General features: G+C 38.8%; 2 protein-coding genes across 3 annotated transcripts in view; one reads left to right on the top strand and one right to left on the bottom strand.

Annotated features, from left to right (window-relative positions):
* Window positions 1-26,947, top strand: part of Arhgap6 (Rho GTPase activating protein 6) — a 483,811-nt gene that overhangs the window by 445,435 nt on the left and 11,429 nt on the right. The window contains exons 7-10 of the mRNA XM_051142194.1: window positions 2,087-2,237; window positions 3,250-3,398; window positions 9,925-10,104; window positions 23,753-23,850. Coding sequence (XP_050998151.1) covers window positions 2,087-2,237; window positions 3,250-3,398; window positions 9,925-10,104; window positions 23,753-23,850 — 578 coding nt within the window. The remainder of the gene's footprint in view (window positions 1-2,086; window positions 2,238-3,249; window positions 3,399-9,924; window positions 10,105-23,752; window positions 23,851-26,947) is intronic.
* Window positions 24,084-26,947, bottom strand: part of LOC127185693 (holocytochrome c-type synthase) — a 40,939-nt gene continuing 38,075 nt past the window's right edge. Inside the window, exon 9 of one of the 2 annotated variants that reach the window (XR_007830207.1) lies at window positions 24,084-25,546. Coding sequence is in view for 1 of the 2 variants with exons in the window: in XM_051142189.1 (XP_050998146.1) it covers window positions 25,456-25,546 (91 nt within the window). In the remaining variant the exon portion in view is untranslated. The remainder of the gene's footprint in view (window positions 25,547-26,947) is intronic. The other variant, XM_051142189.1, reaches the window with a different exon arrangement.

Here is a 26,947-nt window from a genome sequence, read left to right as displayed (position 1 = left end):
TATAACCTAGCTCTTTCCATTGCCCACTTTCCACCTCTATATTTGTCTGTCTGTCTTTGCCTGTTTCTCTCTCTCTCTCTCTCTCTCTCTCTCTCTCTCTCTCTCTCTCTCTCTCTCTCTCTCTCTCTCTCCCCTGTGTGTGTGTGTGTGTGTGTGTGTGTGCATCTATGTCACATGTGTGTGTTCAGGACAGAATCATGATGTATCTTAGCCATCTTGATTGCAGTACTGCGGTGGGCATCCTCTTCATTCTGGCTGTCTTGTAAATGCGGATGGAAAGTTGTATGGAATAAGTGAGCAATTGAGGAGAGTGATGTGTATTTTCATCAGATGGACAGTTGATGTTGCCAACAATTATTCCTTAACATTGTCTGGATCTATTTTTTTAAGGAAAATCTTTGTGTCAGGATTTACTTAAGGATTACTCACTCAATAGGATACAATTAGTGGTAACTTGGGACTAAATTTGACTATGAAATATGTTTTAGCTCACTATTTTTTTGTTTTTATATAACTTTTCCATACCCTATAATTTTGCTTCAAAATAAGAACTAGGGCTGGGGAGACAGTTCTTAGTGTGTAAGCATGAGGACCTGAGTTCAGATCCCCAACACCCACATGAAAACCCTGGCATGGCCACACACCTGTAACCTCAGCACTAGGGGTGAGTAGGAGCAAGAGGAGGCTGAAGGATCCCCAAAGTTCGATGGCTTCCAGCCTAGCCAAGAAATGGCAAATTGTCTAAGTTCAGTTCAGTGAGTGATTTTGTGTAATGGGCATAAGAATTCCAGTGATAAAGGAAAACACACAGCATCATTCCCTGGCCTCGATGTGTGTGTAAAACACACACACACACACACACACACACACACACACATTCACATACATTCTGTACCCATAGACAGAAGAGGGAGTATGTGAACATATTTTTTTACTTTTATTAATTTATTCTTGTTACATCTCAATGTTTATCCCATCCCTTGTATCCTCCCATTCTTCCCTCCCTCCCATTTTCCCATTATTCCCCTCCCCTATGACTGATGTGAACATATTTAAAGAAAGAACTTGTTATTTGTAGTGTTACCTCTTTACCTTGTATCTCTACTAGTGTAAGAGATCAAGGAGATATAAGGACTTAATTTACAAGTATATTTGTATACTTTGAGGAGCTATAATAGGTATTAATATCCAGCAAAATGTGATGAGTCTTTGGTGAGTACATGAATGGATGGATGGATGGATGGATGGATGGATTGATGGATGGCTCAATGAACTTAATAAGTCTCACAGAAGTTTACAGCACTGTCTATCCATGGACTTGCATAATAATTTATACAACAGAGAACAATGCACAAGAGATATCAAGCTATCAGAGATGAAAAGCAGGGCATGCTATTATTCCTGCCACATTGTTATCATGATTTTCTGCTGCAATCCATATTAATAGTCTTTGAATAATATTAAGGCAGAGAAATCTTTCTGGGAATTGCTCCTAAGGTTACTCTGACAAATTAGAAATAACTTTCATTTCAATAGATCATCTTTTAAGCATTTTTTATTCATATCTCATCTATATTTTTAGTTTTGTGATTTGCCAAATAATCTTGATATTTTGTTGGTATTCTAGTAAACTATCAAAATTCCTATATGATATGTTTGGTGACATGCACAAATGTTGTTCTCTCACATTTACACTTGACCTAAATTCTCATCTAACCCTTAGACTTTACAACCTCCTGATTCTTGTTATCTGTGACTCTGCATACATAATTAACAAAAAATTCACAACTATTTCTATAATAACACATTCAGATATATATATATATATGTATACACATGTGTGTGTATGTGTGTTCATAACTAGTATGTATAGAGTCTATAGATCAAAGTAATAAGATGCTTCCCTTTTCCCTTCTTGTGATCTGTGCAGACTTAATACCAGACCTTGACCATAAAAATACTTTTTTTGGTGAACACTAAACACTGAGGTTAGATGGTTCTAAGATATCATTGGCTATGTGAAGCTTCTTCTTAAATTAGCCCTATGAATCTTATGTAACTGACTCTTGAACCATTGATTTTCCAGTTGCGTGAGGAATTTGACCGTGGGATTGACGTCTGTCTGGAAGAAGAGCACAGTGTTCATGATGTGGCAGCCTTATTAAAGGAGTTCCTCAGGGACATGCCTGATCCCCTTCTCACCAGGGAGCTGTACACAGCATTTATCAACACTCTCTGTATGTAACAGAGCCAAATTTGTGGGAAAGTGCCCTGGAATATCAGGGTGTCCAGTTAACTCATGAAAATCTTTTTCATATGTTTTCTGATATCTGGTTTGCCTTTATTGGTCTGTAGTGAACAGGCTATTTGGGGGATTTCCTGAAATATACCCTGGGGAGAACTAATAAGAAGAAAGTAGAACTAAAACAAATGGGAAAAGCCGAGAAGAATTTCACATGTTTTCAAATGACTCCTGGAAAATAGAAAGTGCTATAAGTTGATGCTTTGAAGTGCGGGCAAGAGCTTGCATTGAGTTAGTGCCTAAAATTGAATCCTGGCTTCTGGTATGAGGAATGAGGGAGCCTTGGAACCCAGTGTAAGAAAAAGGGCAGGCAGCATTTCAGGAGAAACAAAGTGGCATAGCTGAGTCAGTACCAATGCATTCAAAAACGCTGTGTCTGGCTATGCACCCAGACCCTAGAAAACGAGAAAGGATAAGGAAAATGAAAGTGTCAGACACATGTTAGCCTGCACACATTCCTTCCTGCAATGCAAAAAATCCAATGAGATTGTGGCTGAGAAAGAAGACAGTGTCTTTGTTACATTTCTTGGGGTTTGCTAACAAAGTTTGTCCCTTGTATACTGTTCAAGTGAAAAGGCCTCTAAACACATTATAGAAGATTTCAGAACATTCACCAATTCCCAGCCACTGTCAGTAGATATTTACCAGTGTGCACTAAAATCCATAAGCCAGTCTGAGTAATGACTAAGAGAAAGTTGGGTGGTAGAAATGAAGAAAATGGAGTTATCTTTCTCATGATTTATCTAGATGTCCAACTTGTCTCTATACCTTTTATAGGGTTTTGTAGATAAGCTTCTAACATAGTGGGAACATGTGTGAAGGCACTAAGTACAGCTGCCTTGGGTAAACTCTTTCTTAATGTATGGGAGAGGAAAGCTGTTCATAGTGCCCAAACAGTGTCAGCTCCTCTTGTTCTTACTTAGAGTGCCTCTCTCTGCCTTGTGTAGTGTTGGAGCCTGAGGAACAACTGGGCACCTTGCAACTCCTCATCTACCTTCTACCTCCCTGCAACTGTGACACCCTCCACCGCCTCCTACAGTTCCTTTCCATTGTGGCCAGGCATGCAGATGATAATGTCAGCAAAGATGGACAAGAGGTATGCTACTATAAACAGTAACTTCCTTTCTATTGTTCATCTGTTGTTCTAGCTGTGACTATTAGGGCACAAACCATCAATATGGCCATACATTTCAACTGGGAAACATAACACCTCACCATTTGCATTAGTTAATGGTTTCATGACTTCAACAAAATACTTGTCAAAAGAAGCTTTAGGAAGGAGGGGTTTGTTCATCATGACAAGCAAGTCATGGTGACAGAAAGAGGGAGCAGGTGGTCACAGTGTGTCTAATGTGAGAGAGAGAAGGGGGAGAGATGATGGCTGACAGTCGATTTGCTTTCTCCATTTTATTCAGTGGCAACTCGGGCCTGTACAATGACATCACCCACATTTTGGGAGGGTTTTCCTATCTCCATCTAATGTAGATTACACATCACGAACATGCAAAAAGATTTGATTTTGTGGTCATTATAAATCCAATCACACATTCTATGACCTAAATGTTTATGTAGTAGTGCTGCCCAGTGCCTTCTCTGGGCAGGGGACAGGTACTGAAAACAGATCAACTGTTGACTTCTTTGCCATTTGAATGATGTCTCAAAATAAGGCTGCTATTTTCCTTAATGATGCTTTACTCAAGATTAGAGTTCCATTTGTGAGAGAACATAAACAATTAGCTACAGAAAAATTGGAAAATGCATTAAAATGTAATGCAGGGGTGAGAAAAAGACCACTCTTGTAACTGGCTTAATCTGTTCAGCTATTTTAGAATCAAAACATGACATCCCCTCTTATCTCATCTGTATTAGTGTGCAGAGAACCTTTCATTCCTTAAATCACTCCCACTCCTACAAAACCAACATTTGATGAAGGAAATGGCGCTTCCATTCTGCTTTTAAGTAGGGTATAGACAGAACTAAAGATTCTAGTCTTTTCTATTGTATAGCAGTGCCACATGAAGTCAACTGTTAAAGGCATGTTTACAAAAACCCTATGGACCATATTAGGCATATTCCAGTTGAAACGGGTCCCTATTCAGAATTAGTATGATCCTTCCTCCCATATGAATTTTTTTGGGCTGGAGTTCTCCTCAGTCACACTCATACCTTCAAGAGTTTTACCGTTTCATCTTTGGTCAAAAGATGCCCTGCCTACTAGCTGGCATCCTAGTAAATCTTCACCCTCACAGAAGACCCTGTTTCCTTCTTTGTTCTCATACAGTCATACTTGTATCTGATGTTGGTTTTCCCTAGAGGCCTCAAATCCATTAATAGGTTAGCATGCACTGTAAATCAAAAGAAGGGAACCAGGGGCATTCCAATCTTACTTAACCACATGTGCTGTTATTTAAGTCCTTATTAAGCAGAGCTCAGCTATATGATGAACTCAGTTATGTGCTTGTCAGATTTAGTTCCCACAGAGCATATATAATTTTTTTCACCATAATTCAGAAAAGCAATTCTGCATTTCTCCTCCTCCTTCCCACCAGGAGTGTGAAAACGGAACTTGAACTTTCCAGAGGTAGCCATTTTTCTCTGTAGGAGTTATAATTAGTGAAACCCGGCTGGCTTCAGGTTTCATCATATGGCCCTAACACCTTATTTCAGCACACACAGCTCTTCCATGGGTGTACTATAATTCTCATAATTGTTGCATGGTTACATTATCCGTCTGGGTGTCAGCCTTTATGGACTACAGAGATAATGGAGGCTGTAGAGTCTGGTGGCTGAGTGGAAACAGAGCCTTGATTGGAAGGTATGCCAATTGCCTCTCTGGTGTTCCCTAAGTACTATGTGAGAATGAGAAAGCTGAGGAAAGCAAAAAGTTCAGTCCAACTTGATGCCATATTGCCTTTGGGGAATAATTTTCAGACACACAGTTTTCAGTTCAAAGCTAAAGAAAACTCCATTATTCATGTACTGAATGCTTCCGTGAGTAGATTATCCATCCTGTTAACATATGAAGTTTGGGAACATTGAGAAAAGGATGATATAATCTATGCTGTAGATTAATTTCACACACATACACACACAAGGGGCAGGGAAAGAGAAAAGGAGGAAGAGGGGGTGTTAGAAAATCTTTGTACCTAATGCAGTAGAGAAAACATGAGTCTAGAAGGTGGAGATGAAGACAGAAAGTAAGCAAAATCAAGAAATATAGTATCAAATCTCTTCAGACCACCAGAGAAGACCTTCAAATCGCTCCATGGAGAAGGCTGAATAAAAGGCACATTTAAAATGGCGTACAGGGAATTGAGTAGATGGGCCACATAAGCATGGCATAGAAATAGGAGTTAGTGAGGGCAGGGGTAGAGGAACAAAGGAGAAGTTCTTTTGCTTAATTAGTTGAATGAACAGATAGGGAACATAGAATGAGCAGAAGAGAGGAAGGCCAAATATCACACCATAAATTGTGGTCAAAGAACAGAGCATTTGTCCAGCTCTTCTCCTACCTACTTGTTCATTTCTGTTAGCCATTTGTTATTGCATCATTTTTTAATTTTTACAGATTGCATGATGGAAGAAGACTGACTCGGTTTAGTAAAAAAAAAAAAAAAAAAAAAAAAAAGTCTGAAGGCAGAGCCCTTTCTTCTTGAATGTGGAAGAAGGGGAAAACAGTGTTAGGGCCAGGGAAAGCCTACACTCCCTCATCTTCAAAGTGAAAACCTCATGTTCTTTCTAAGATATGCTTAAAATTCAATGTACTCTTAGTTAAGATCATGAAGATATTTTTTAAAGTATGTGTATATATAGAGGAAAATTGTTGGTCAACCCACTGGTGCTATTTTGGGGAAAATGGTAGTATTTTAGTGAATTTGTTATCTTGTGTTAATTTTGTTTTATTCCAATCCATCTAGATTGCTATTTGTTTTACCACTTAGGGAAAAATGAAAATTGCTGATTTAAGAAATATTTTATTCCCCCTTAAAAAATTATGGTAGGAATAAAATCAACTTTCAGAGTGAAAGGTTCTTCTCACATTGCACAAAAAATGTGGAATGAGTGGGCATTTGTTTGGTGATAAAGTCCATAGATGGCATCAAGTTCTCAAAGGGACTATATAGGAAGCAACAAAGAAATATCTTGAGCCATATTTCTTGATCTTTGAGGAGGTACATACTTCTAGGACATTCTTGTCTTTACATCCTCCAGTTTTGCTTTAAAGCTTGTTTTCCTATTTCCTCATTTCTCTAGGGTCTGCCAACCAAGGCTGAATAGGAGGAGGTACACTTATGTGCTGTACAAAAGGCTGTCACAAGCATAGCTGTATGGCTTTACTCCCTACTGCTCTGCCTCCTCCTGGCTCTGGGCCTTACTGCTCTGCTATCTATAAAATAATGACCAGAAGAGCAGCTAATTTACAATATGCTGATCTAGAGAAAAAACTGAGAAAGTCTATGGAAAGCCCCTTGATGTCTGAATGCTCTGAACTGTTAATGCATGTGAGCTACTCATATGGTGCTTAGAAATGATCTGGGATGCTTACTTAGTGAAGATAGGATATTTCCTGGAATTGGCTGGCTAATTAAATCATGCAATACTAGCCTGGTTTTGACTGCTCCTATTACCTAGACCAACCATATGACCATATATGTTTTTAACTAATTAATTAATTTCCATATGTGTATATATTAAAACATGGGGAGCAGAGGTAGAGGATATCAAGGCACAAGTCTCTTTCACAGTTTAATAAACAGCAAAACAAAACATAAAACAGGGAGAACAAACCACAGCCGCTTGGGCTGCAGCTGGAATCCATGTGCAATTTTACAGATGGATAGTATTGCATTCCCAGAATAGCAACCAGAGAAAGAGAGAGCGGAAACAGAGCTCTGGATTGTCTTTGCACTAAACATTCTTTTAAGTGAAAACAACATCTTCAGTTTCCTCATGCTTAAAAAAAAATTTTAAAAAGGGGAAAACTCCAATTTTTCTTTAAAGAGGATTAGGGAAGCTTTCCAGATGCTTCCAAGTTGTGAAAGAAGGAATTGGAAAATGACATGTATTTTATTTACTCCTTAACCATGAATTTTCAGGAAGAGGATTGAAAATGTACAGGGCTTCATGTCAATGAAATAAAACAGAAACAAAACAATTAAAGGTCCTTAAAAAAAAAAAAAAAGCTTGTCTCCTTGTAAAGTTTACCACACGGAATACTTGGTCCTAGTGGTGACCTGGTTAGCTGAAAATGCCCTTGCGTTCTCAACCCAAGTTCTGTGGCCAGCTTGCAGAACAGCATTGTTGCCAGTTCAGAGCTTCACATGGTAAAGGGAAGACTCAGGAGCTTCACCTTGGCTGCTCCGTGAGGGTTCCTGAGTCCTACGCTGGGCAGCCACATACTGTTTCAAAGGTGTGCGGACTTTCCTGGGGTTGAGAGTGCATCTTTATCCTGACAGTCCTCAACATTCTTAGCTAATGTTAACAAGAGAAATCAATGTTCACAGAGACTTATAGTTCTCATTGGGACAATTTTGTCCTACAGGGTACACAGAGCTCCATGTGGAAAACCTGTGCTTGGTACAACTAGAGGTGAAGGGAAGCTACTAGGATTTAATGTTCTAAGGCCACTTAATTGACTACCCTTCATAGGACAGTCCCTGAAGCAAAAAATAATCTGTCACCAAATTTCATTGCTTCCATAATAGATAAACACTGGATTAGAAATATTTAACCGAACTTTCCTTCCCGTGTGAAAAAAGGCAAGTGAGTAAAACAATTGCCAAGCTTTTAAAAATGCTCATATTCCTTATTATAATGATTTAACTTGGAGAAATGACTCCCAAGACAGTGCTCAGCCAAGCACATAAAATGTCTTTTTGTAGATATTTCTGTATCTTATTTATAGCAACAGATGACTGAAATGACACAAATGCATATCATTTGGCTGTGCTTAAAACAAATCATGATTGGTTTATGCAACAGGATGCTAACAGCCAAGAAGGGAAGAGGGAAAATTGTTTGAAATCAGGAGATGAGTGCAACATGTTAGTAAGAGACGACAAGACAGTTTCAAAATAGAATACAAAGTGAGACTTTAGCTTTCAGGAAAAAAAAAAAACAAAAACAAAAAACGACTATACCATAGGTTCCTGTGGAAATAGGCACATACAAAAGCATTTGAACAACTGGATCTGGGGATTCATAGAATAAAGGCTATTTTGTTTCTACGTGCTTGCCCCTGCTTTCTGCTTATCAACATATTGAACCTGAGTTTTGTTTGTTTGTTTCTTTGTTTTAACCTAAAGAGTAGTTTGTTGCTTTCATTCTGTGTTTCCTGACAGTGCTGTTCCATGGTCACCCTGTGTCTTTCTTCTTTTTCTCTGCTTGTGAAGAGACATCTGCACTCACTGCTGTAGCTGAAACCCTGCAAAGGCTCTGATACAGACCACTAGAAACACTCGCAAATCCACTCCAGAAGGGAATGAACAGAATGTCATGGAGAACATCTGCCATAGGACATTACACACTTGAAACGAATCTCACATTCCTTCCCAGCACATGCTTCTCTTATTCTCCAAATGTCTCACCCATTCTTTGGTCTGTTTTATCAGCTTCCCCTTAAGGAAGGTTAAGTTTAATTAATGCATTTCACCTCAACCCTCCATATCCCTTGCCTATTTTCAATCCATTTCTGTTCCTGCAGTTTAAACATGGAGTCCTTACCTCCAGTGTGGCACCCTTACTCTCCACATTGATAATCATGGAAACTAGACTTTACCCTACTTCTGTTGTAGTTTCAAAGCTAATTCTGAAATCTAGGCTGTGGTACAATGTCCCACATGGTCTTCCATCAGTGCTGTTCCTGGCGCCACAGATTGCTCTTTCAAAGAGGCACATCCTTTCTTCTCCATATAAAACCCCCTTACTCTGAAGTCCCACATATATTCAGTGTACGTTTCTGTGCTCCCCTGGGAAAATGCTCCTTACCCAAGTGACTCTGCTTTTCACCAGAAAGAATTCTTTCCTTCTTTCAAAAAAATTTTTGTCAATATTGCTACCTCTGAGTTCTAGGGTCTCTGGAGTTGATAGGATTCATTCTTTATACTTAGTACCTGGGAATGACAAGTGTATTTTCTTCCTAGAATGTGAGCCTGCTAAAATAAGGACTGTGGTATAGTGGTTGTTGGAAATGTTAAAAATAGTTTTGACCCGTGAGAGATGCCAAGCCTGGGGTAGAAATATGCTGAGTGGATGGATTTGTGGAGATGTTATGGATTGATAGGTAAAGGGACAGACAAAGAGACACACTGATAAATGGGTTGCTGAACACAAATATTTTTAGGTACAAATGGATTGGAAATGTCAAATAGGAATAGTTTTATAATCAACACTTCAGAATTGCAACATTACACTCAATGTGCTATTGAGATGACCACTGAATTTTTATCTTCAATCCAAAATTTGAAGCAAATGGAATATTACCATGCACTTGTCGATTCTGACACAGGCGGTATTTTCCATGCAAGGAAAAAATATGATAATATATCATAGACTATTGAACTACCCAGAATTTTAAAAAGCAAAATAAAATTGAATAGTCTCTGTGTTTTCTTCACCCATAGGTCACTGGGAACAAAATGACATCTCTGAACTTAGCCACCATATTTGGACCCAACCTGCTCCACAAGCAGAAGTCATCAGACAAAGAATATTCTGTCCAGAGCTCAGCCAGAGCTGAAGAGAGCACAGCCATTATAGCTGTGGTACAGAAGATGATTGAAAATTATGAAGCCTTGTTCATGGTAAGTGGCCCGTCAGTGGTGATACCATCTTAATGATTTGTTTATTGGTTGCCTCTGGTGGCATAATGAAACTCTTGTTTGCTATGCTTATTATGAGTAAACTCATTAGAAGTCAGGCAGTTTTGCTCAAATACAAATTTCCTTTTGTCTGGTATCACTACAAAAGTTTGTTTCCATGTTTTAAGCATCATATCAGAAGTATAAACTTCATTTTGTTGTCCCTTAAGTGATTGTCATGTGTAAAGATTTAGTCACCTGTGGAGCAATGGTTCTTGTTCAAAATATTAACAAAACACTTCTTTTTGACATTCTTTGTGAATTCATGTGTTCATAACCAACTGTGGGCCATGATTTCTCTAAGGTCAATCTTGACATTGCACCCTCTGCATGAAGTTTCACCTTTCTTTCCTGTGCCCTTCCCATGTCACTTCCCATGCCACTTATCTGCCTCCTGAATCCCATTACCATTATTATTTATGTTTATCTTGCTCAGCAAGATATCTTGTTTATCTTGTTGCAGTCATGTATGGCTATTTCCTCCAGTAGATTATAAATGCATTTACACCAAGGGCTGTGTCCTTGTTATCTCTTCTCTGTATCCTCCGTACACTTTTGGAAGGTCCTTCATCTGGTAGGCACTCAGTAAATATTTTTTGATTTGTATTGAATTACCAGTTCCTGTTTTCCTTCATAAAACTGCACTGCTTGCTCAAACATCCCTTGAAACATTAAAGCAAGTGCCAATTTTCTTCTATTTCTGTTCTCTACTCAAATTGCATGTCAATTTTTACAGGAATGTTTTCCACATTTCTTTTGCCATTTCTCTTATCATTTGAAAATGCAATAAAGCCTGCCTATTCCACTAGGAAAGTGTTTCTCAACCTGAGGGTCATGACTCCAAGATCACCAGAAAATGCAAATAGTTACATTGCAATTCATAACAGCGGGAAAGTTACAGTTATAAAGTAGCAATGAAATAAATTTATGGTTGAGTCACCACAACATGAAGAACTGTATTAAATGGAGCCTTTTGTGGCTCCTTCAACCTAGAATACTAGCTGCTTTTTTTTTTGAGTCTCCATACATATTTATCTATACTTCTCAAATGATTTACAGTAGATTTATTGCCATCCTTGTCCTATACTCATTTATTTTGGATATTCAAGTGTCAGTGATTTGGAAACGCTTCTCTATGTATCTTACATGTATGATTGAGATCAAGTAATTCATTACCCCATAAGCATTAGTTCAACTCGTGTGAAACCGGAAAAAAAATTATCATTATCATTTGCTGTGAGAGTTTTACACACTGTAAATATCTGCCCAAGTGATAATAATTATATTAATTTGGCAACATGAACTGCCTTGAATATCAGTACTTTAGCACCTGAGACATAAGTATCATAATGTCTTATGCGGCATTTGGTAGACTACTTTACAGGTGGTGACTTAGGAACTGCAGATACTTGCACTGTAGGATTCAGTTTTATCTAGGCCTTTAAGGCATACCTAAAATGAACGCTCATCCTACGCAATCAATTCTATTGGCCAAAACTTAGTCACAGATCATATTTAACTGCAAGGAAGGCTAGGAGCTGTACTCTGGCTAGAAGCCCAGATGGAAGAGGAAATGTATTTACCACAGTGAATAGCAGAATAGCAGTGGCATCTTGTTCCCCATTGTGTCTCCGAAGCATTGTCCCAGTGTTGCACATGGAAAGCTCTCAAAAATGTTGAATTAGTCATCACCTATATAAATTTCACACTTCAGTCCAAATCTTCATAATTAATTACATATTTGGATGCATCAAATGTCTGAACTTTTCAATATTTTCATCAGGTTTTAAGTCACATATTATCGTGCCAAGTCGTCTTGGCATCACTTCATGTTCTCTCGACTTTTTTTTTTTAAACAAAATAATATCTCTCATCCATCTTCATTCTGTTCTCTAAATTCAGTACTCTAAGCAAAGCTTTCCTTCATATGAAACCACAAACCATCAGGAGTTTCTTTTCTCCTTAAATACTAACAAAATGCTTCCTGATCTCCTTGAAAGGCGGAGGTCACTGTAATTATGTCATCCTTCCCTCTCCTTCCTGCCACCTGGAATAATCAGAACACCAGCAAAATCTCAGTATTTTGTCTCTTGTGATACTTTCCAACCCTGGCTTCATTTTTATCACTTTCTGCAGTGATTGATGTTTATAGTCTCTTGGGCATTAACAAATCTTTTATGTACACAAATTATGGTTTGTGTTTCCTAAGGAAGGCCATCTTGATTACCTTGTTTAAAAATCTAATACCTCCATCCTCGTTCTACTGTTCGTGCTATGACTCTCCAACCTATTGTGTGCTCCCCCCACCCTGCCGCCTCTCTCCCCTTTTACACGCACACACACACACACCACTTGGCTTCATATTCCTACTCTGTTCTTTTTCTCCTTAGAAGTCACCACTACTAATAGAGAAGTTTGCTAATTTTTCCTTTTTGTTGTTGTGTTTCTCTTCACTAAACCATAATATATTTTGGTCTATGCATTCATTACTGCTGTGCAACTGGCATGGTAGAATCAAGCTAAACATTGGTTAGATTCATGAGTGAATTGATAATAGCTGTGTGATGTCTGATTTTTTTCTCCCAAGTCCTTACTCATCCAAGTGGAAATGTTTGGGCATGCAGAAATTAAGTATACTCTTGTTAGCGTAAGTTAACCATCACTGTTATCATGTCTGATCTCCTGAGATAGACTGTGGGAACTATATTGGAGTGGAGGAAGGAAGAGTGGAAGAAATAGAAAGGAAGAAGGACAAAAATCCAGAGATCCCAAACCAGGGTCTGTAAAAATAAAGGGGAACCAGAAAACTTGACTGTAATTCTGTGTCTGCTATGTTAGTTACAAGACCTCATCTTTGATTTCTATTTCTTTAGTTATCATGGACTAGTCTTAAACAAGTGCTATCCAAGATCGTAAAAAGGTCTAACAGCTGTGTGGTTCAAGCCCTCCAGAACTCACTTCTCCTTTTTTATTTCTTAAAAACCTAGAAGGACAATTAGTTTCACCACAACTTTTTTTTACTCTCTTCCTATGTGGGAATCTTTTCAGTTATACCAAGTTCATGGAAGCTCATGAATATGGGTGGATAAAAATCTAACCATGTATGTGAAACTTTTCTTTGTATTTTCATTTTTTAAGATGCTTTTAGAATAGTTACTACCCCAAAATAGTGATGAAGTTAGACAGACATAACCAACCTATTAGCTGGCTAAAGGTTAGCCATTGTGTCTCTTCATGTCCCTGGGAAGCTTTATGAGCTGGAAAAGGTATACACTGCTACCATTGACACTAGAAATGAAGACTTAGTAGTAGAGATGGATGTGAGCTCCTCCTTAAAAGCAAAAAGCACCCTGCAAGCAGTCATTCCACAGAAGAACTAGTGGAAAGGATCTAGAAACCCCAAGAAACCTGGCAATGATCTAAAGCTAGCTCTGAATGTCCCTCATTTTTTAATACTGAGAGCATTTCTTATGTGACCAGAATCTTAGTTAATGGGAGATGGGGAAAGGCAAGAAAGTACCTGCCTTTAGCTCACAATATTAAAGAGGCATCTAAATTCAGAGGATAACAAGATCAAGATTCAAGAATCAGACTTGTGTCTGGGGTTATATCTATTTGATAGAGTTTTTACACTATATGTATGAGGTCTTGGATTCTGTCTCCTCAAACCATGAGAACATTGTTGGTGTTTTGCCAGTTGAAATTTTTTAATCAATTTACATCCTTCTCCCAGCTCCTCCCTCCTCTCCTCCCAGTCTCACCCTCATGCCCTCTCCTCCCATTCCCTTCTCTCCTTCTTCTTAGAGAAGGCAAGGCACTCAAGTGGTATCAACCAACCCTGGCACCTCTAGTCACAGCAGGACTAAGTGCATTCTCTCACTGGGCCTAGGAGAAAGAAATCCAGTGGCAGGCAACAGAGTCAGAGACAGCCCCTACTGCCATTGTTAGGAGTCCCACATGTTGACCATGCTGCACATCTGCTACATATGTGTAGAGAGCCTAGATCCAGTCCATGCATGCTCTTTGGTTGGTGTTTCAATCTCTGTGTGTTCTCATGGGCCCATGTTAGTTGACTCTGTTTTGTTTTTGCTTTTGTTTTTAAGAAGTCAGATTAGCCACTTACTTTTTAGTAAGTCTCTGAACTAGAAATAGGTCTTGATGGCAATCTTTAGGGTCACAGGAAAGTCCTTGTCATGAGATAGCTTATGTTTATAATCCTACTGCTTAGGAGACTGAGACAAGACAATCTCAGTGTGCTAGAGGCCAGCCTGCATTCCACACCAGCCTAGGCTACAGTTTAAGGTTCTATCTCAGCCTGCTTCTCACCAAAAGACCAAGGCAAAAGATTATAATACTAAGTCTCAAACTTCACTATGAAGCTGAGTTTGCAAAGAATCTTGTTGGGCATTCAGAGTCCCAGGCTACTTTCCAGAGATTGAATTGAATAGCAAAGAGCCCAGGAATCAGCACATTCTAATGAATCCCTTCAGGAGCTTTAACTAGATTCCTATCATGCCTAGGGAAACCACATATTGGGAAATACGGATTGGGTGGAAAGACCATGAGCTTTGGGATTAGTTATCAAAATTCAGATTGCCTCCAAGCTATTTATTTGTGATGTAACCCTGACCCCGTGTTTAACTTCTCTAAGTCCTCGTTTTCCTTCTGTAAAAAAAAAAAAAAAAAAAAAAAAAAAAAAAAAAAAAAAAAAAAAAATGACGTTAAAGGACCTACCTTACATGACTGTTTTGAACCTTAGAAATGACATGAAGCACATGTCATTTAGAAAGGCATGTAGCACAACACTGGCATATATTGGGCCCAAAAATTGAACTGCTGCTATCATGACACTTAAGGAATATAATACATGTTTATCAAGCACTTTCAGGTGCTGTCTGGTGAAAAAAAAGCCAACTGGCCATTGCAATTGATATACTGTCTCCTGCTAGTATGTGTACATGTTCATAGTCCCCTCCTCACTCTTCTTTTTTCTCTTTCCACAGCATTGATAACTTTGGAGCGGGGCAGACAGTGTTTCTCTGTGTAGCCTTAGCTGTCTGAAAACTTGTTCTGTAGACCTCAAACTCACAAAGATCTGCCTGCATCTCCCTCCTAAGTGCTGGGATTAAAGGTGTACCACCACTACCTGGCCCCATTCCATAATTAACTTATTTATTATGATCATTGAAACCAAATAGAATTAAAATGTTATGTGACACAGATTTTCATTTGCTTGTTGAGACACAGTATCCCTGTATGCTCCAGGATAGACTTAAGCTCACATTTTTCCTGCCTCATCCTTTCCACTGTTAAGAATACAGGCATGCACTATTACACCTGGTGAAAACAGAGATTTTAGGTTGTTCTATAGACCAACACCTACAGCATTTAGAAAATACTTGGCAAAAGACAGAATTCAGCATTATGTCTTAAATACTGTGACTCTACTGCCAGAAAAAAAAAATGCATTTTTGTTGCTGTTTTGGTCCAGTGCTTTACCTCTACAATTCCCGTATTTCAAATTATGACTCTTCATGTCTTTCCACAACTATTTAAAAACTGGTTAACATAAAATGGTACTTTCAGACACCACCAGAAATAGAAGATGAGAATCATTTGTTTGTAGAAAGGGTCTTTGGTATCCCAAGTAAAAAGCAGTCACTGTGGAAATCACTGACACCCTAGTTGGTCTGCAAGCTATTGCTTCTATGAGTGATGGTGGGACTCACAGTGAAAATAATTCCTTACTCTTGGAATTAATGAGTGTTTCAGAGTGGAGTGGAGAGAGTTGTTAGCTTGTGTAAGGGCTGATATTACATGGTTCTTTGTGCCAAGGCATTTTCAGAGAAGGTCAAGGAAGAGAAGACACCACTTGGAGGCAGTGGAGGAGTCCTGGATGTAGTGGCAATGTGGAAAGAAGCATATTCTTATTGCATTGCTTGTCAGCCAAAGTTGGAGATCCACTAAGAGCACTTGGGAAGTTTGAAATGGGAACTATTGGCAGCAAAGATCAGAGGACATGAAAATTCATGAAACAATCCATATTTTTTAAATACATTTTATGAAAAAAATTTAATTAAAAAAAAAAGGTCAGAAACTACATTGAGGTTTCCACAAGCTCAGCTTGGAGAAATTTTTTTGCTTTGTGTTGTCTTCAATCCCCAGTGTAGACTGCATTTCTTAAGAGTCTCTTTTGTGTGTCAATCACAAGAGGTCAAGCTGTCATCCAAGTTATCAAAGAAGAAACTTCCCCAGGCGATGCATTCTGTACTGTATATGCTTTCCATTTCAATGCTAACAGAGTAAAAATAGTCACCATTTCTGTGCCGCAGGTTGAGCTCATCACTAAGTACGACATCTGCTTTTCTAGATATTACCAGCATCCTGTGAGGAATAAGACAATTTTGTGCACCCAAGCAATGCCATGACTAAGTAGCTTACTTCTAAAGTATAGAGCCTTCCCACATTGAAAAAGTAACAGAGGCATTTTGATGGAGTATCTTGGATAGGGAGGCTTAGAAAGACTAAGAAACAAAAAGCGGAGCCAGGAGACCCTTAAGAATCTCCCCAACTACAAGCTAGTCAGAGCATCTTCGAACTTCACATTTAAGCCACTAGGTGTGTCTAATAGCCAATGTGAGCTCCTGATGGTGCTATGCTTGCCTGTCCTTGTCTGCAAAGATACAACACCTTTCCATTGACATCATATACATGTCGAGAGAACAAAGCATATTACTCCTAAGTTGTTTCCATTGCCTCTCACCTGTTGCCATGGAGCACTGCTCATTATTTCTCTTCCTCCTCCTCCTCCTTCTTCTGCTTCTTCTTCTCCTCCTCCTCTTCTTTTTCTTGTTTAACCCTTGAAGAAATTCTTTGGATCTTCCACTGTATTTGTTCAGTAAGGGTCTTTAGTTACCCCAAAACTTCCAGAAATATTCATTAAAGTCAGGGTATTGTGGATCCTATCTTTAATGCCAGCATTTGGGAGACTGAGTCAGAGTCAACAGGATTCCTATGAGTTTGAGGCCACCTTGAGCTACATGGTGAGTTCCAGGACAGTCTGAGCTATGTACAGCCTGAGAACCTGTCCTAAAAAATAAAAAGCAAAAGCAAAGAAATATTTACCAAACTTAATTCCTCTTGTACCTGCACATCCACCCAGATTCTTCTAAAATAACAAACCACTTGTCACACCAGAGCCACATGAAAGGTTTCAGGACAATTTTGACCTTTTTTGGCACTTTTACAATCCTTAACAGCAAAAGTGATTCCTTTCAGCATGTTACCTAAAATGTACCATCATGATTTCCAGTGGCATTTACTTTCACTGGGGAGTGCTGAAAATTTGAAATGCCAAAGCATTCTTCTTGGTCAAGTGCAAAGTGGTGGATTGCTGTGTCTCACCCAGTGGTATATATGGTACAGCTGGGTCCTGAGAATTGCTGTCCAGGGAGCACCTAATAGTTTTTTATGGAGAAAACTTGTACCTTTTTCACCCTCTTGCTGGTTTACAGAATAAACTACCTCATAGAAGTTATACTCTAGGCAATCATTCAAGGTTTCATTTTTAATTTGATAGGGTAGATTTTAATTGTGACAGTTTTATTCTTTCATATGTGCAGTGTTTACATTTTTTCCTCTGAAGCAAGGGAGTACAAAGTTCTTTTGATTTTTGGAATAACATTATGCTTTGAAAGAACACATTAAAATCTAAGGAGTTGAGTCTCCAGATAAACAAAACCATAAATGGTACCCCTAGAAAATGTCTAAAATTACCAAATCCTTGACTAAAATCCAATTGAGATTTTGATGGCAAACAATGAATTAAGAGGCTAGACTTTGGACTAGTTGGTTTTTGTTTGTTTTCATTTCAACATGTAGAGTTGTTTGATGAAGAGAAATATTTTCTCAAGTATCCCTTTTTGATATAAAGAAAAATTTTCTAGAAGCTTGGTGTTTTGGGGAGCTTAATCAGAAGTGCATATATGATCTTTCCATAAGGTTAAGCAAGAGTAGATAACAGAGCCTACCTCAGTACCAAGTCTGCATCTGAGTCTATCCCCGCCTTCAGGAGACCTGCCTTCTCAGGGCGTCCTAGCAGGAAGTCTTGAGCTCTGAGTTGGTTAATTTTTTGTCAACTTGACACACATTAGAGTATTTTGGAAAGAAGAAACCTTGTTGAGAATGTCCTTACCTGATTGAACTGTGGGATGGCTCCCTGGGGCATTTTCTTGATTAACAATTGATATGGGAGGGCCCAGTCCACTGGGGACAGTGCTACTTCTGGACAGATGAGTTATATAAGAAAGCAGGCTGAGGAAGCCAGGGAGCACCATTCTTCCATGGCTTCTTGCTTCAGTTCCTGCCTTAAGGTGCCTACCATGAGTCCTTGCCCTAACTGCCTTCAGTGATGGACTGGGACCTGAGAGCTGTATACCAAAACAGCGTCTTTCCTCCCAAAGTTGAATTTGAACATGGTGTGTTATCGCAGCAATAGACATCCTAACTAAGACATGGTCTGATGGAAGAGAAGCAACATAACGGTTGGGGAGAATGCAAGAATCTGCTTCAAGTTTGCTGCATTTGAGCAAATGTTATCCTTTTTCATGATATCAGCATTTAACTTTTCATATAAATGTTTAGCTCATTTCATATATTTCTAATGAAGCCTTTTCACTACTAGTCCTCCTTTCAAAGAATATGGTGCTGTCAGATGTGTTAACCTTAATGATAACTAAAGGAAAATGGGATGAGTAGGGCGAGCATGCTGGATGGCAGATGCAAGCACAGGAAGGCGCTTGACATGTCCCAGTCTGTCTTAATTATAAACAGCACAGACAGAACCAGACCTCAAGGGCTCTGGAGTCAGATACTTCTTAGCTAGCAACTCCACTCCCATGAAAGTGGGCATAAGTAACCAGCTTAAGTGAGCATTCATTTACTATTAATTTAGAGGCTTAATAGAAAAATAAAAGCCTAGTCAATAAACCAGTTGGAAACTGCATGGACTTGCACATACCTTTCCAAGAATGGGGAAACAGGGTACTGCATTGTTCTTTGAAGCTGCTGCTGCCTGTTAGTTTATTTACCAGGGTTTTGTTTCTCTATTAAGTCCTGAAATTAATAGCAAATTAAAATTTATCCAATTGAGTTGAGCCTGTAGTTTAAACATATTTTTTAATTAAATGATAGCAAATGAAAGGTACAAATACAGAAAATGAGAAGTCTGGGAAGAATGCTAGTTGCAGCTTGCAATGTGAACATTTGAAAATCAGTTCAGTATCTTCCTTCCTTACCTCTTTTCCCCCACTGAATCCATTCTTTTCTGGATCATTCTTCCCAATAAAAATGTGTGGCTTTTATCATGTGAGTTGCAGACAGTTCTTTAAATCACTCTAACAAAAAATAAATGGGATTTAAAGGAAATAATGCAGTTAATAAATTCTATGAACTCAAGCTAGTTTTGCAGACTATATAAGACACTATTGTCAGCTCTTTCTTTCAGTTGTGGAGCCAAATTCTTCACTGTCTCTTTGCATGTATATGTAAATCGTTTCCCCAAGCCAAAATGCTATCCTGGGACCTTCACAAATAAATTATATATAGATTTATAGCCTTGGCCCATTTTAAGTGCATTTGTTACCAAGGAAAAGTCACGTATACTACAGAAAATAGCCCTCAACAATTATAATTTCTTGGCAGTCAAGCCTAGTTGAATGAGTAAAAACTCAAAAATGCAGGAGAGTTCAACCAAATGCATGGCAAGTTATCTTTTAAATAATGACACTTCCTGTAACCTATGATAATAGTGCAAGTTATTCTGATTCCCCACACAGATTCATTAGACAAACCATACAGTCTCAAGGAATCAGTACTTTGTATCACTCCAAAGGCCACGCACTCTTATTTTTCAGTGGGAACAGATTGGTGCTTGGAGCAAAGCTTTGTATTAGGTATCTAAGCAGAACCAATGTTAAGTTGAATTAAATATATGAATATACAAGCATTTTCCTAATTTTCCCCTAGATGTTTCTTACAAAAATTAGTTCAAAATATACATTTTTTTTTTTTTTTTGCTTATCTTACTTTTGCTTTCCTCATATAGTTTCTTCAGTGCTAAGAATCAAACTTAGGGTTTTACCCATGCAAAGCAAGCACTCTTCCAGTCAAGAGCCCCACCCCTTGCTTCACTGACTCAGGGCTTTACTATGTAGCCTGCATTTGGCCCCACACATATGCCTTCTGTTCAGCCTTTATATGCCACAATGCCAACTGCTATTCATCTCTTAATATTCACTCTCTTCAGGCACATAGGATGGCTCAGAGAGTAAAGTTGTTTTTAACACAAATCTGATGACCCACATAGTGGAATGAGACAACCAGCTCCAACAACTTGTCCTCTTACCTCTACATGCATGCCAACAGATATCATATAAATGAATATAAAAATTAAATGAGCATGTTTCTAATTTTACCTTTTATGAATTACTTTCAAAATAGATATAATTATATATGCCTACTTGATCATGCTAATTGAAACACAGAGCTAAGATGTTTTAATTGCTTAATTTACATAATACAGTAAAAGTGCAATCTGTCATTCTTCTAAAATACCTACACTCTTTTCTTCTCTTTCCCTTTTAATTTTCAGATCATTAGTTTTATCATAGAGCTCTAAATGCCATCTATATGTGTCTTTCACATTTCTATGCCCAGCCAGAGCCTATAAGCTGAATTCCACATCCTCGTTTCTGGCTGCCTACTAGATACTTCCACTTGGCTGTCTCACAGACATTATCATAGCAAAGCCAAACTCCTGAACTTCACTCAGCCTTCTCCTCCCAAGCCACAAAAGTTGAGACTGTCTTTTCTCTGAGTCTCATTCTCTTCCTTTCCTTCCAATAAATTAAGTTAAATTGACACCATTGTATTCTTCATGTTCAAGATCTAAAATAATTCATCTTGCTGTCCTGGTTCACCACTACCATTACTGGTTGGGACCTACAGATGTCCCTGTTAGTTTTTCCTGCTTCAACTCTGGCTTTTCATTCAATCTACTTTCCACTGAGAAGCCAGACTGATAACAATTGTGCTAGTCATCAGATCAGTATCTCTAGTAGCTCCCTACTCACTCTGAACAAAAGCAGATGTCTGATTCATGATCAAAAGGACTCCACAACATCTGGCCCTGGCTACCTGCTTCCCCCACCACCCACTTCTTCCTCACTCTCTTACAGTCTTTCTAGATGTTCACTATTCCAGACTCAAGACTTTTAACATTAATTTCTTCCTTCTGCTTAGGCTAATATTCTCCAACTTTGCTTTCTTCCCCCTAAAATCCCACTTTCCCATGACATGATCATTCCATTTAATATTGGCCTCTTTCAGCATTTCTTGTCACCCTTGTTTGCTCTTGTCTATGGGACTCACGTTCTGCTTTCCTTGTGTATTTGTTTAATGCCCATTTCCCTATGTTTGTTGCCAGATCCACAAAGATTCTTGTGTATTTGGTTTGTAGCTGAACCCTTAAGTCCCTTTCCTGGTTGGTATTCCATAAGCGTTGACCAAATATCAATGAAGTGAATGAAAAGAATGGACACAAGAGAATGCCAGGAAGAGAAACAGTGGTGCTGAAATAGAGGCTATCCCAACCACGGCTGGAGAAGATAGGAGCAATATACCTAGGAGAGAGAGCAAGCAAGGTGTAGTTTCAGATGTGGGGATAAAAAGTTTTGAGTGAATATCTTCCAACCATGTGGAAACGTTGATGCATATGTTTACGAAATAGGGTTCAAGTTAACAAGCTACCACATAAAAGGCCCATCAAGTGTATATATTTCCTTTCCTCTAGAAATGAGAACTAGTTTAAGGAATTTGAGGGTTGAGATGGCTGGCTAGTTGAAAGCTGAATGTGGCTTTGGGCATAACTTGACCCAGAACTTACTACTACTGACCCTGCCCTTATTTGTTGAAATGTCAGCACAATATTCAGGCTACGTGTGACTGTAGGCTCTGCCTCTTGTCTCTCTCAGAAGCCTTGCAGACAGTATCATGGTTTTGTGTTGCCTCTGGTAGAGCTATGTGCCTATTTCCCAGGCAGATATATTGCTGTGGCGGTAGAATGGCTGAAAAGTTACACTTCACCCTAGAGTCAAATTTTGGAGAGTAACTGGTTCTCCAGAGAGGACATAGGATATAACTCTTCTAAGAGGGGAATGGAGGGTGCTAATGGTTAACAAATGAGCACTCCAATGGAGTAATGAAGGCTTGAACTTCAGACACTGCACTTGGAATGGAAGGGGAGGGAAGCAGTAACAAACAGAGGAAGTCAGGCTGACCTCCTAGCTAGGACTGGAAGTGGACAAGAAGACATGGGCTTGGATTCACCTTGGATTTTGAGCTATGTGGCTAAAATTTGGCAATTTTGTGCATGAAGATTCAGAATGAAGTAGGAGGAACAGATTTATGAGAGAAGGAAGGCATTCTTTTCCTTTCTCGTCCCTGGTTTTGTTAATAAGATTGTTTCCAGCTTCTCCAAATTCAAGAACAATTGAGTACTGCAAGAGACAGAAGGCAAATTCTTCCACCAACCACTTCGTCTCAGAAGACTTGTCCCTGTGGTTTTGAAAACTCTTCTCTCAGAGCTTATGTGTGAGAAAACTTATTTTCTCCCAGTAGTCTGAGATGCTTCTGCTTGAACTAGCAGGGTCGATGGAGTAGAAAACTGTCCATCAGAGCTGGGTTCACTCTTGTCCCATAGAACATTTCTGCATGCCTGACTTAAGACTGTCTTTGAATGCATTGTGGATTAGGCTGGTAGAAGTGTGGTACTTGAGTATAATGTTCCTGTTGCTGTTCATCAAATTATGAAATGAGAACTACGTAGAAGGGAAGACATTGAATCATCACAGCCTATGCAGAGATGATGCCATCATTGGTTTTGGATTTTGGAGTGTTTGTTATTGACTGGGTACTGTTGCAAATTCTTAACACAAAATGAGTCATTTATTCACATTAGCAACTCTTTCTGATATTATTGTTCTTCCCATTTTACAGATGGGGAAACTGAGACCAAGAGGTCCTTCTTAATGTACCATGTTATAAGTCCTACAACTAAAATGATGGACCTAGAATTTAAGGACTGTGGCTCAACGACATGAGCTGACTGTATGTTCTAGAATATGTCAAGACAATTATAATTCATGCCCATTCTCTCAGCATAATTCAATGTACTAACTGTATAAAGTATCCTCACTTGGATATAAATTATGAACGCCACTCCTTTCACCCATGACGGTTTGCTTACTCAAAGCCAGGAACCTCTAGTCTATGCAACAGAGGCATCCAAATGATTAGAAAGGATTTCCAGGCTTATGACATTTTGGAAGGAGTGTGATTACCAGATAATCTTCTAGTTTGTCCTGAGACTCAAGCATACTGTGTAGGTTGGTATAGGCTTGGTTTGATATAGTATGTCAGTCTGCTTTCTTAAGGATTCGAAGCCTTGGTGTATGTTGACATAAGGTTGCTGTGTCATGCTTTGAATTTTCTGCAGAGGTTTTGTTTATGCCTCAACATTTGGCTCTTCCAGGTTCCCCCAGATCTCCAGAATGAAGTGCTGATCAGCCTTCTGGAGACAGATCCAGATGTTGTGGACTACTTGCTCAGAAGAAAGGCTTCCCAATCCTCGTGAGTATGCTCTTTTTCAAGTTTCTAGAGCCACATTGTGATTCTTTTCTTTTCATTCCATTTCTAAAGAATTTAATAGTAGCCATATTTCCATGCACACTGACACAATTGGGATTTTTTCATTTCTTTCTTCTTTTTTTTTTTTTCTTTTTTGGTTTTTCAAGGCAGGGTTTCACTTTGTAGACCAGGCTGGCCTCAAACTCACAGAGATCTGCCTGCCTCTGCCTCCCCAAGATCTGGTATTACAGGTGTGTGCCACCATGTCTGGCTCACAGGATTTTGACAACATTTTTATTTTTTTGCAATTTTGATCAACCCCCCTACAGCAGAAATCATTTTAGTCTTATCAACTTACCAAATTCCAAACCACTTTCCTAGACATTTCTTGTTTGCTTTCACCTTTTTCTAGCACCTTTGGAAATTTCTGACTATGTACACAGGGGGAAAAAACAAAAACAAAAAACCTAAGCCTTTGGCAAGAAGCTGAAAGGAATATAATGTGCATAAATGATGCTAGCAGGCATGTCCAACTTGTGTCCTAAGGCCACATGTGCCTGAGAATAGCTAAGAAATCAGTCCAACTCAAAGTCACAAACTTATGAAAACATTATAAAATTTTGTCTTTGTATTTCAAAGTTGATCTTGATTATCTACCTTGCCAGTGACAATGTTGTGTGACAATGTCAAAAATACATGCATCCCTGTTAAGAGCCTTGATAAATGCTTAATGTCCTGTAGGCTACATTGGGGGTAAGCGTCTTCCTTGTGCAACATTACAGAGAAGCAGTCCATTTCCAAAACACAAGAGCAACCTTTGCTGAGACCTCAAAGTGCCCATCTGCAATGAGAAGTGTGTACTTTTCTACCTCTGTCATTACATACAGCTTGTATTGTCTTGAAGAAAACGCACACTATCCTAGCTTGCAATGAGGAAAATGCAAGGCATGCTTTAAGTTCTAGCTTGCCACCATTTTGCTTTGAAAGGAGCACAGAATTGGTTCATTGTTCAGATTTTATGTTTAATCCCAGCAGCTGCTACAGAGATAGAATGTATGGAGATGCTAAACATTTGGAAAAGCCAGGTACCAGTACGTTAACCAAGAGCACCATCACCAGATAGACACTCAACTTTAAATTGAGGGCAGGAATTGTTAATTCTGTTCTCTCTTGAGAGTATCATTGTGCTATGCTTTTAATCCATAAACATAGGACACATTTGTCCATGTCCTATTAACTTCAAAAGTGGGATTAATCCTAGAACCAATGATAAACCTTAGCATAATTTATATTACTTTTTTCTTTTTCAGCCATAGATATTTTTTAAAAGATTGGGTTTATTTGGACATGACTTAGAAATGAGACATGTTCAGTAATTTCTATAGACTGTCAAATTTGATTAATTTTCATTTCAAATTATTTCAGGTGATAATAAAATTACACTATTTAGGCGAATGTAATGAAAATTAAACAATGGAGAATTCATTTTCATTAAATTCTCCATTGTTTAATCTCCTTCTTCTCAGGCAGTACATTAACAGCCCCACTAAATTCGGCTTCCCTCCCATTCCAGCAGTACAGGGAAGAGCTTGGAATCAGATCACCCTTTCAAATGCACTGTAAGAAAAACCAATGTCTGTGCCAAACAATATCACGGCAATTCTGGTCCAAGAAAGATGGTCTGGTTGGATTCAAGTTCCTAGAAGAACAAGTAAACATAAATCTAAACAACAAAAGCAAAAACAAATGAACCTGCACTTCAATGATTTGTTTTTATATTAGGGAATTGGAACTGCATATAAATTCTTATTTCTCCTCGCCAAAAAAAATCATATACTACTAGAATTTTAATAATATCACTTGTTTCTATCCTGTGGGCAAGAAAACAAACACAGTCATGTTTCTGTTTGTAAATCCTCCATGAACCTTCATTTATAACATTTTCTTACTATATGGTAATAAATGTAGAAAACATACACCTGGAAAAAAAACATGGACTTTTGGCTGTCCAAATTTCTTCTTTTGTGAGGTGTTATTTAGATAGGTACATTTTATTCTTGAAAGGGTCATTAGCAGGAATGCAACGTGGTTACCAAGCACACTTTTGGTATATAAATGCCAAGGTAAGAACAGAACCTTTCTTTGCTCTTAGGAAGGACGAAGTGCGCATATTAAGCCCAAGCTGAGCTGTGCAATTGTTCTGGCATCTTTTGTTCCCTATCCTTGTATGAGTGATTCCTTAGGGAAGAGAGGAGAAAGATTATTTTTGTTTTCCTCTAGGTACAGGCAAAAAACGACAAAGTCCAAAAGTCTGGTACTAATGCCATGAAGTAAACTATAGATGTTTGTGGGAAGAAGTTTTATTTTAGCGGCCTTCTGAGGCTTGAGCTGCAGGTGGTTACATTGGGCCACAAACATATGTTTCCCAAACCCCTTGTGTATATGGAGCACTTCAAATCTTGGGAGGGTCCTTCTGAGTCAGATGGATTGGAGAGAGGGGTCTGAGATTCTGTATTTCCAACAAGCTCCCTGTGGTATGGTTGCTACTGGTCCATGATCCACATTTGAAGTAGAGAAAGCTTAAAATGCCAGGGCATTTTCTTGACTTTATGTGCATTTAGACCTCCTGGGAGATGTATATTATTCAGTATGTAACAGAATGCAAGATGACTGATACTAGACATGGTCTCAGACTCACCTGCTTATTCCAAACACCTAGAGATGGTAAAGCGCAGTCGTAAATCTCTCCATCACCATTGTGCTTGTTAAACTGTTCTGGGTCGCAGTCCAGGGGTTGGGGTTTTCAGAGCTCTGCACATGATTCTAATAAGTGGCCCAAACTCCAACAATCTGACTCAGATCCACCACTTGGAGTTTCTATATTTAAAATCCCATGGGGACATGGGTGGGGTGAGTTTTGACCTTCAACATGTGTCCTTGTGTTAATAAAGGACAAATGTTCTGGCTTTTAAATCTACTTAGAGTTTATAGAACAGAGAGATGTGATTTGCAGTCTCATAATGGCCTCTGAGGAAAGGAAGAGATGGCAGTGTACTTGGAAAATTAGTGAAGATGTAACTGGATCTGGGTGTTCAGATAG

The sequence above is a fragment of the Acomys russatus genome, chromosome X (genome assembly GCF_903995435.1).
Source record: "Acomys russatus chromosome X, mAcoRus1.1, whole genome shotgun sequence".
NCBI lineage: Eukaryota > Metazoa > Chordata > Mammalia > Rodentia > Muridae > Acomys > Acomys russatus.
The sequence above is the reverse complement of the archived record's forward strand: the minus strand, read 5'-3'. Positions and strand labels throughout refer to the sequence as shown.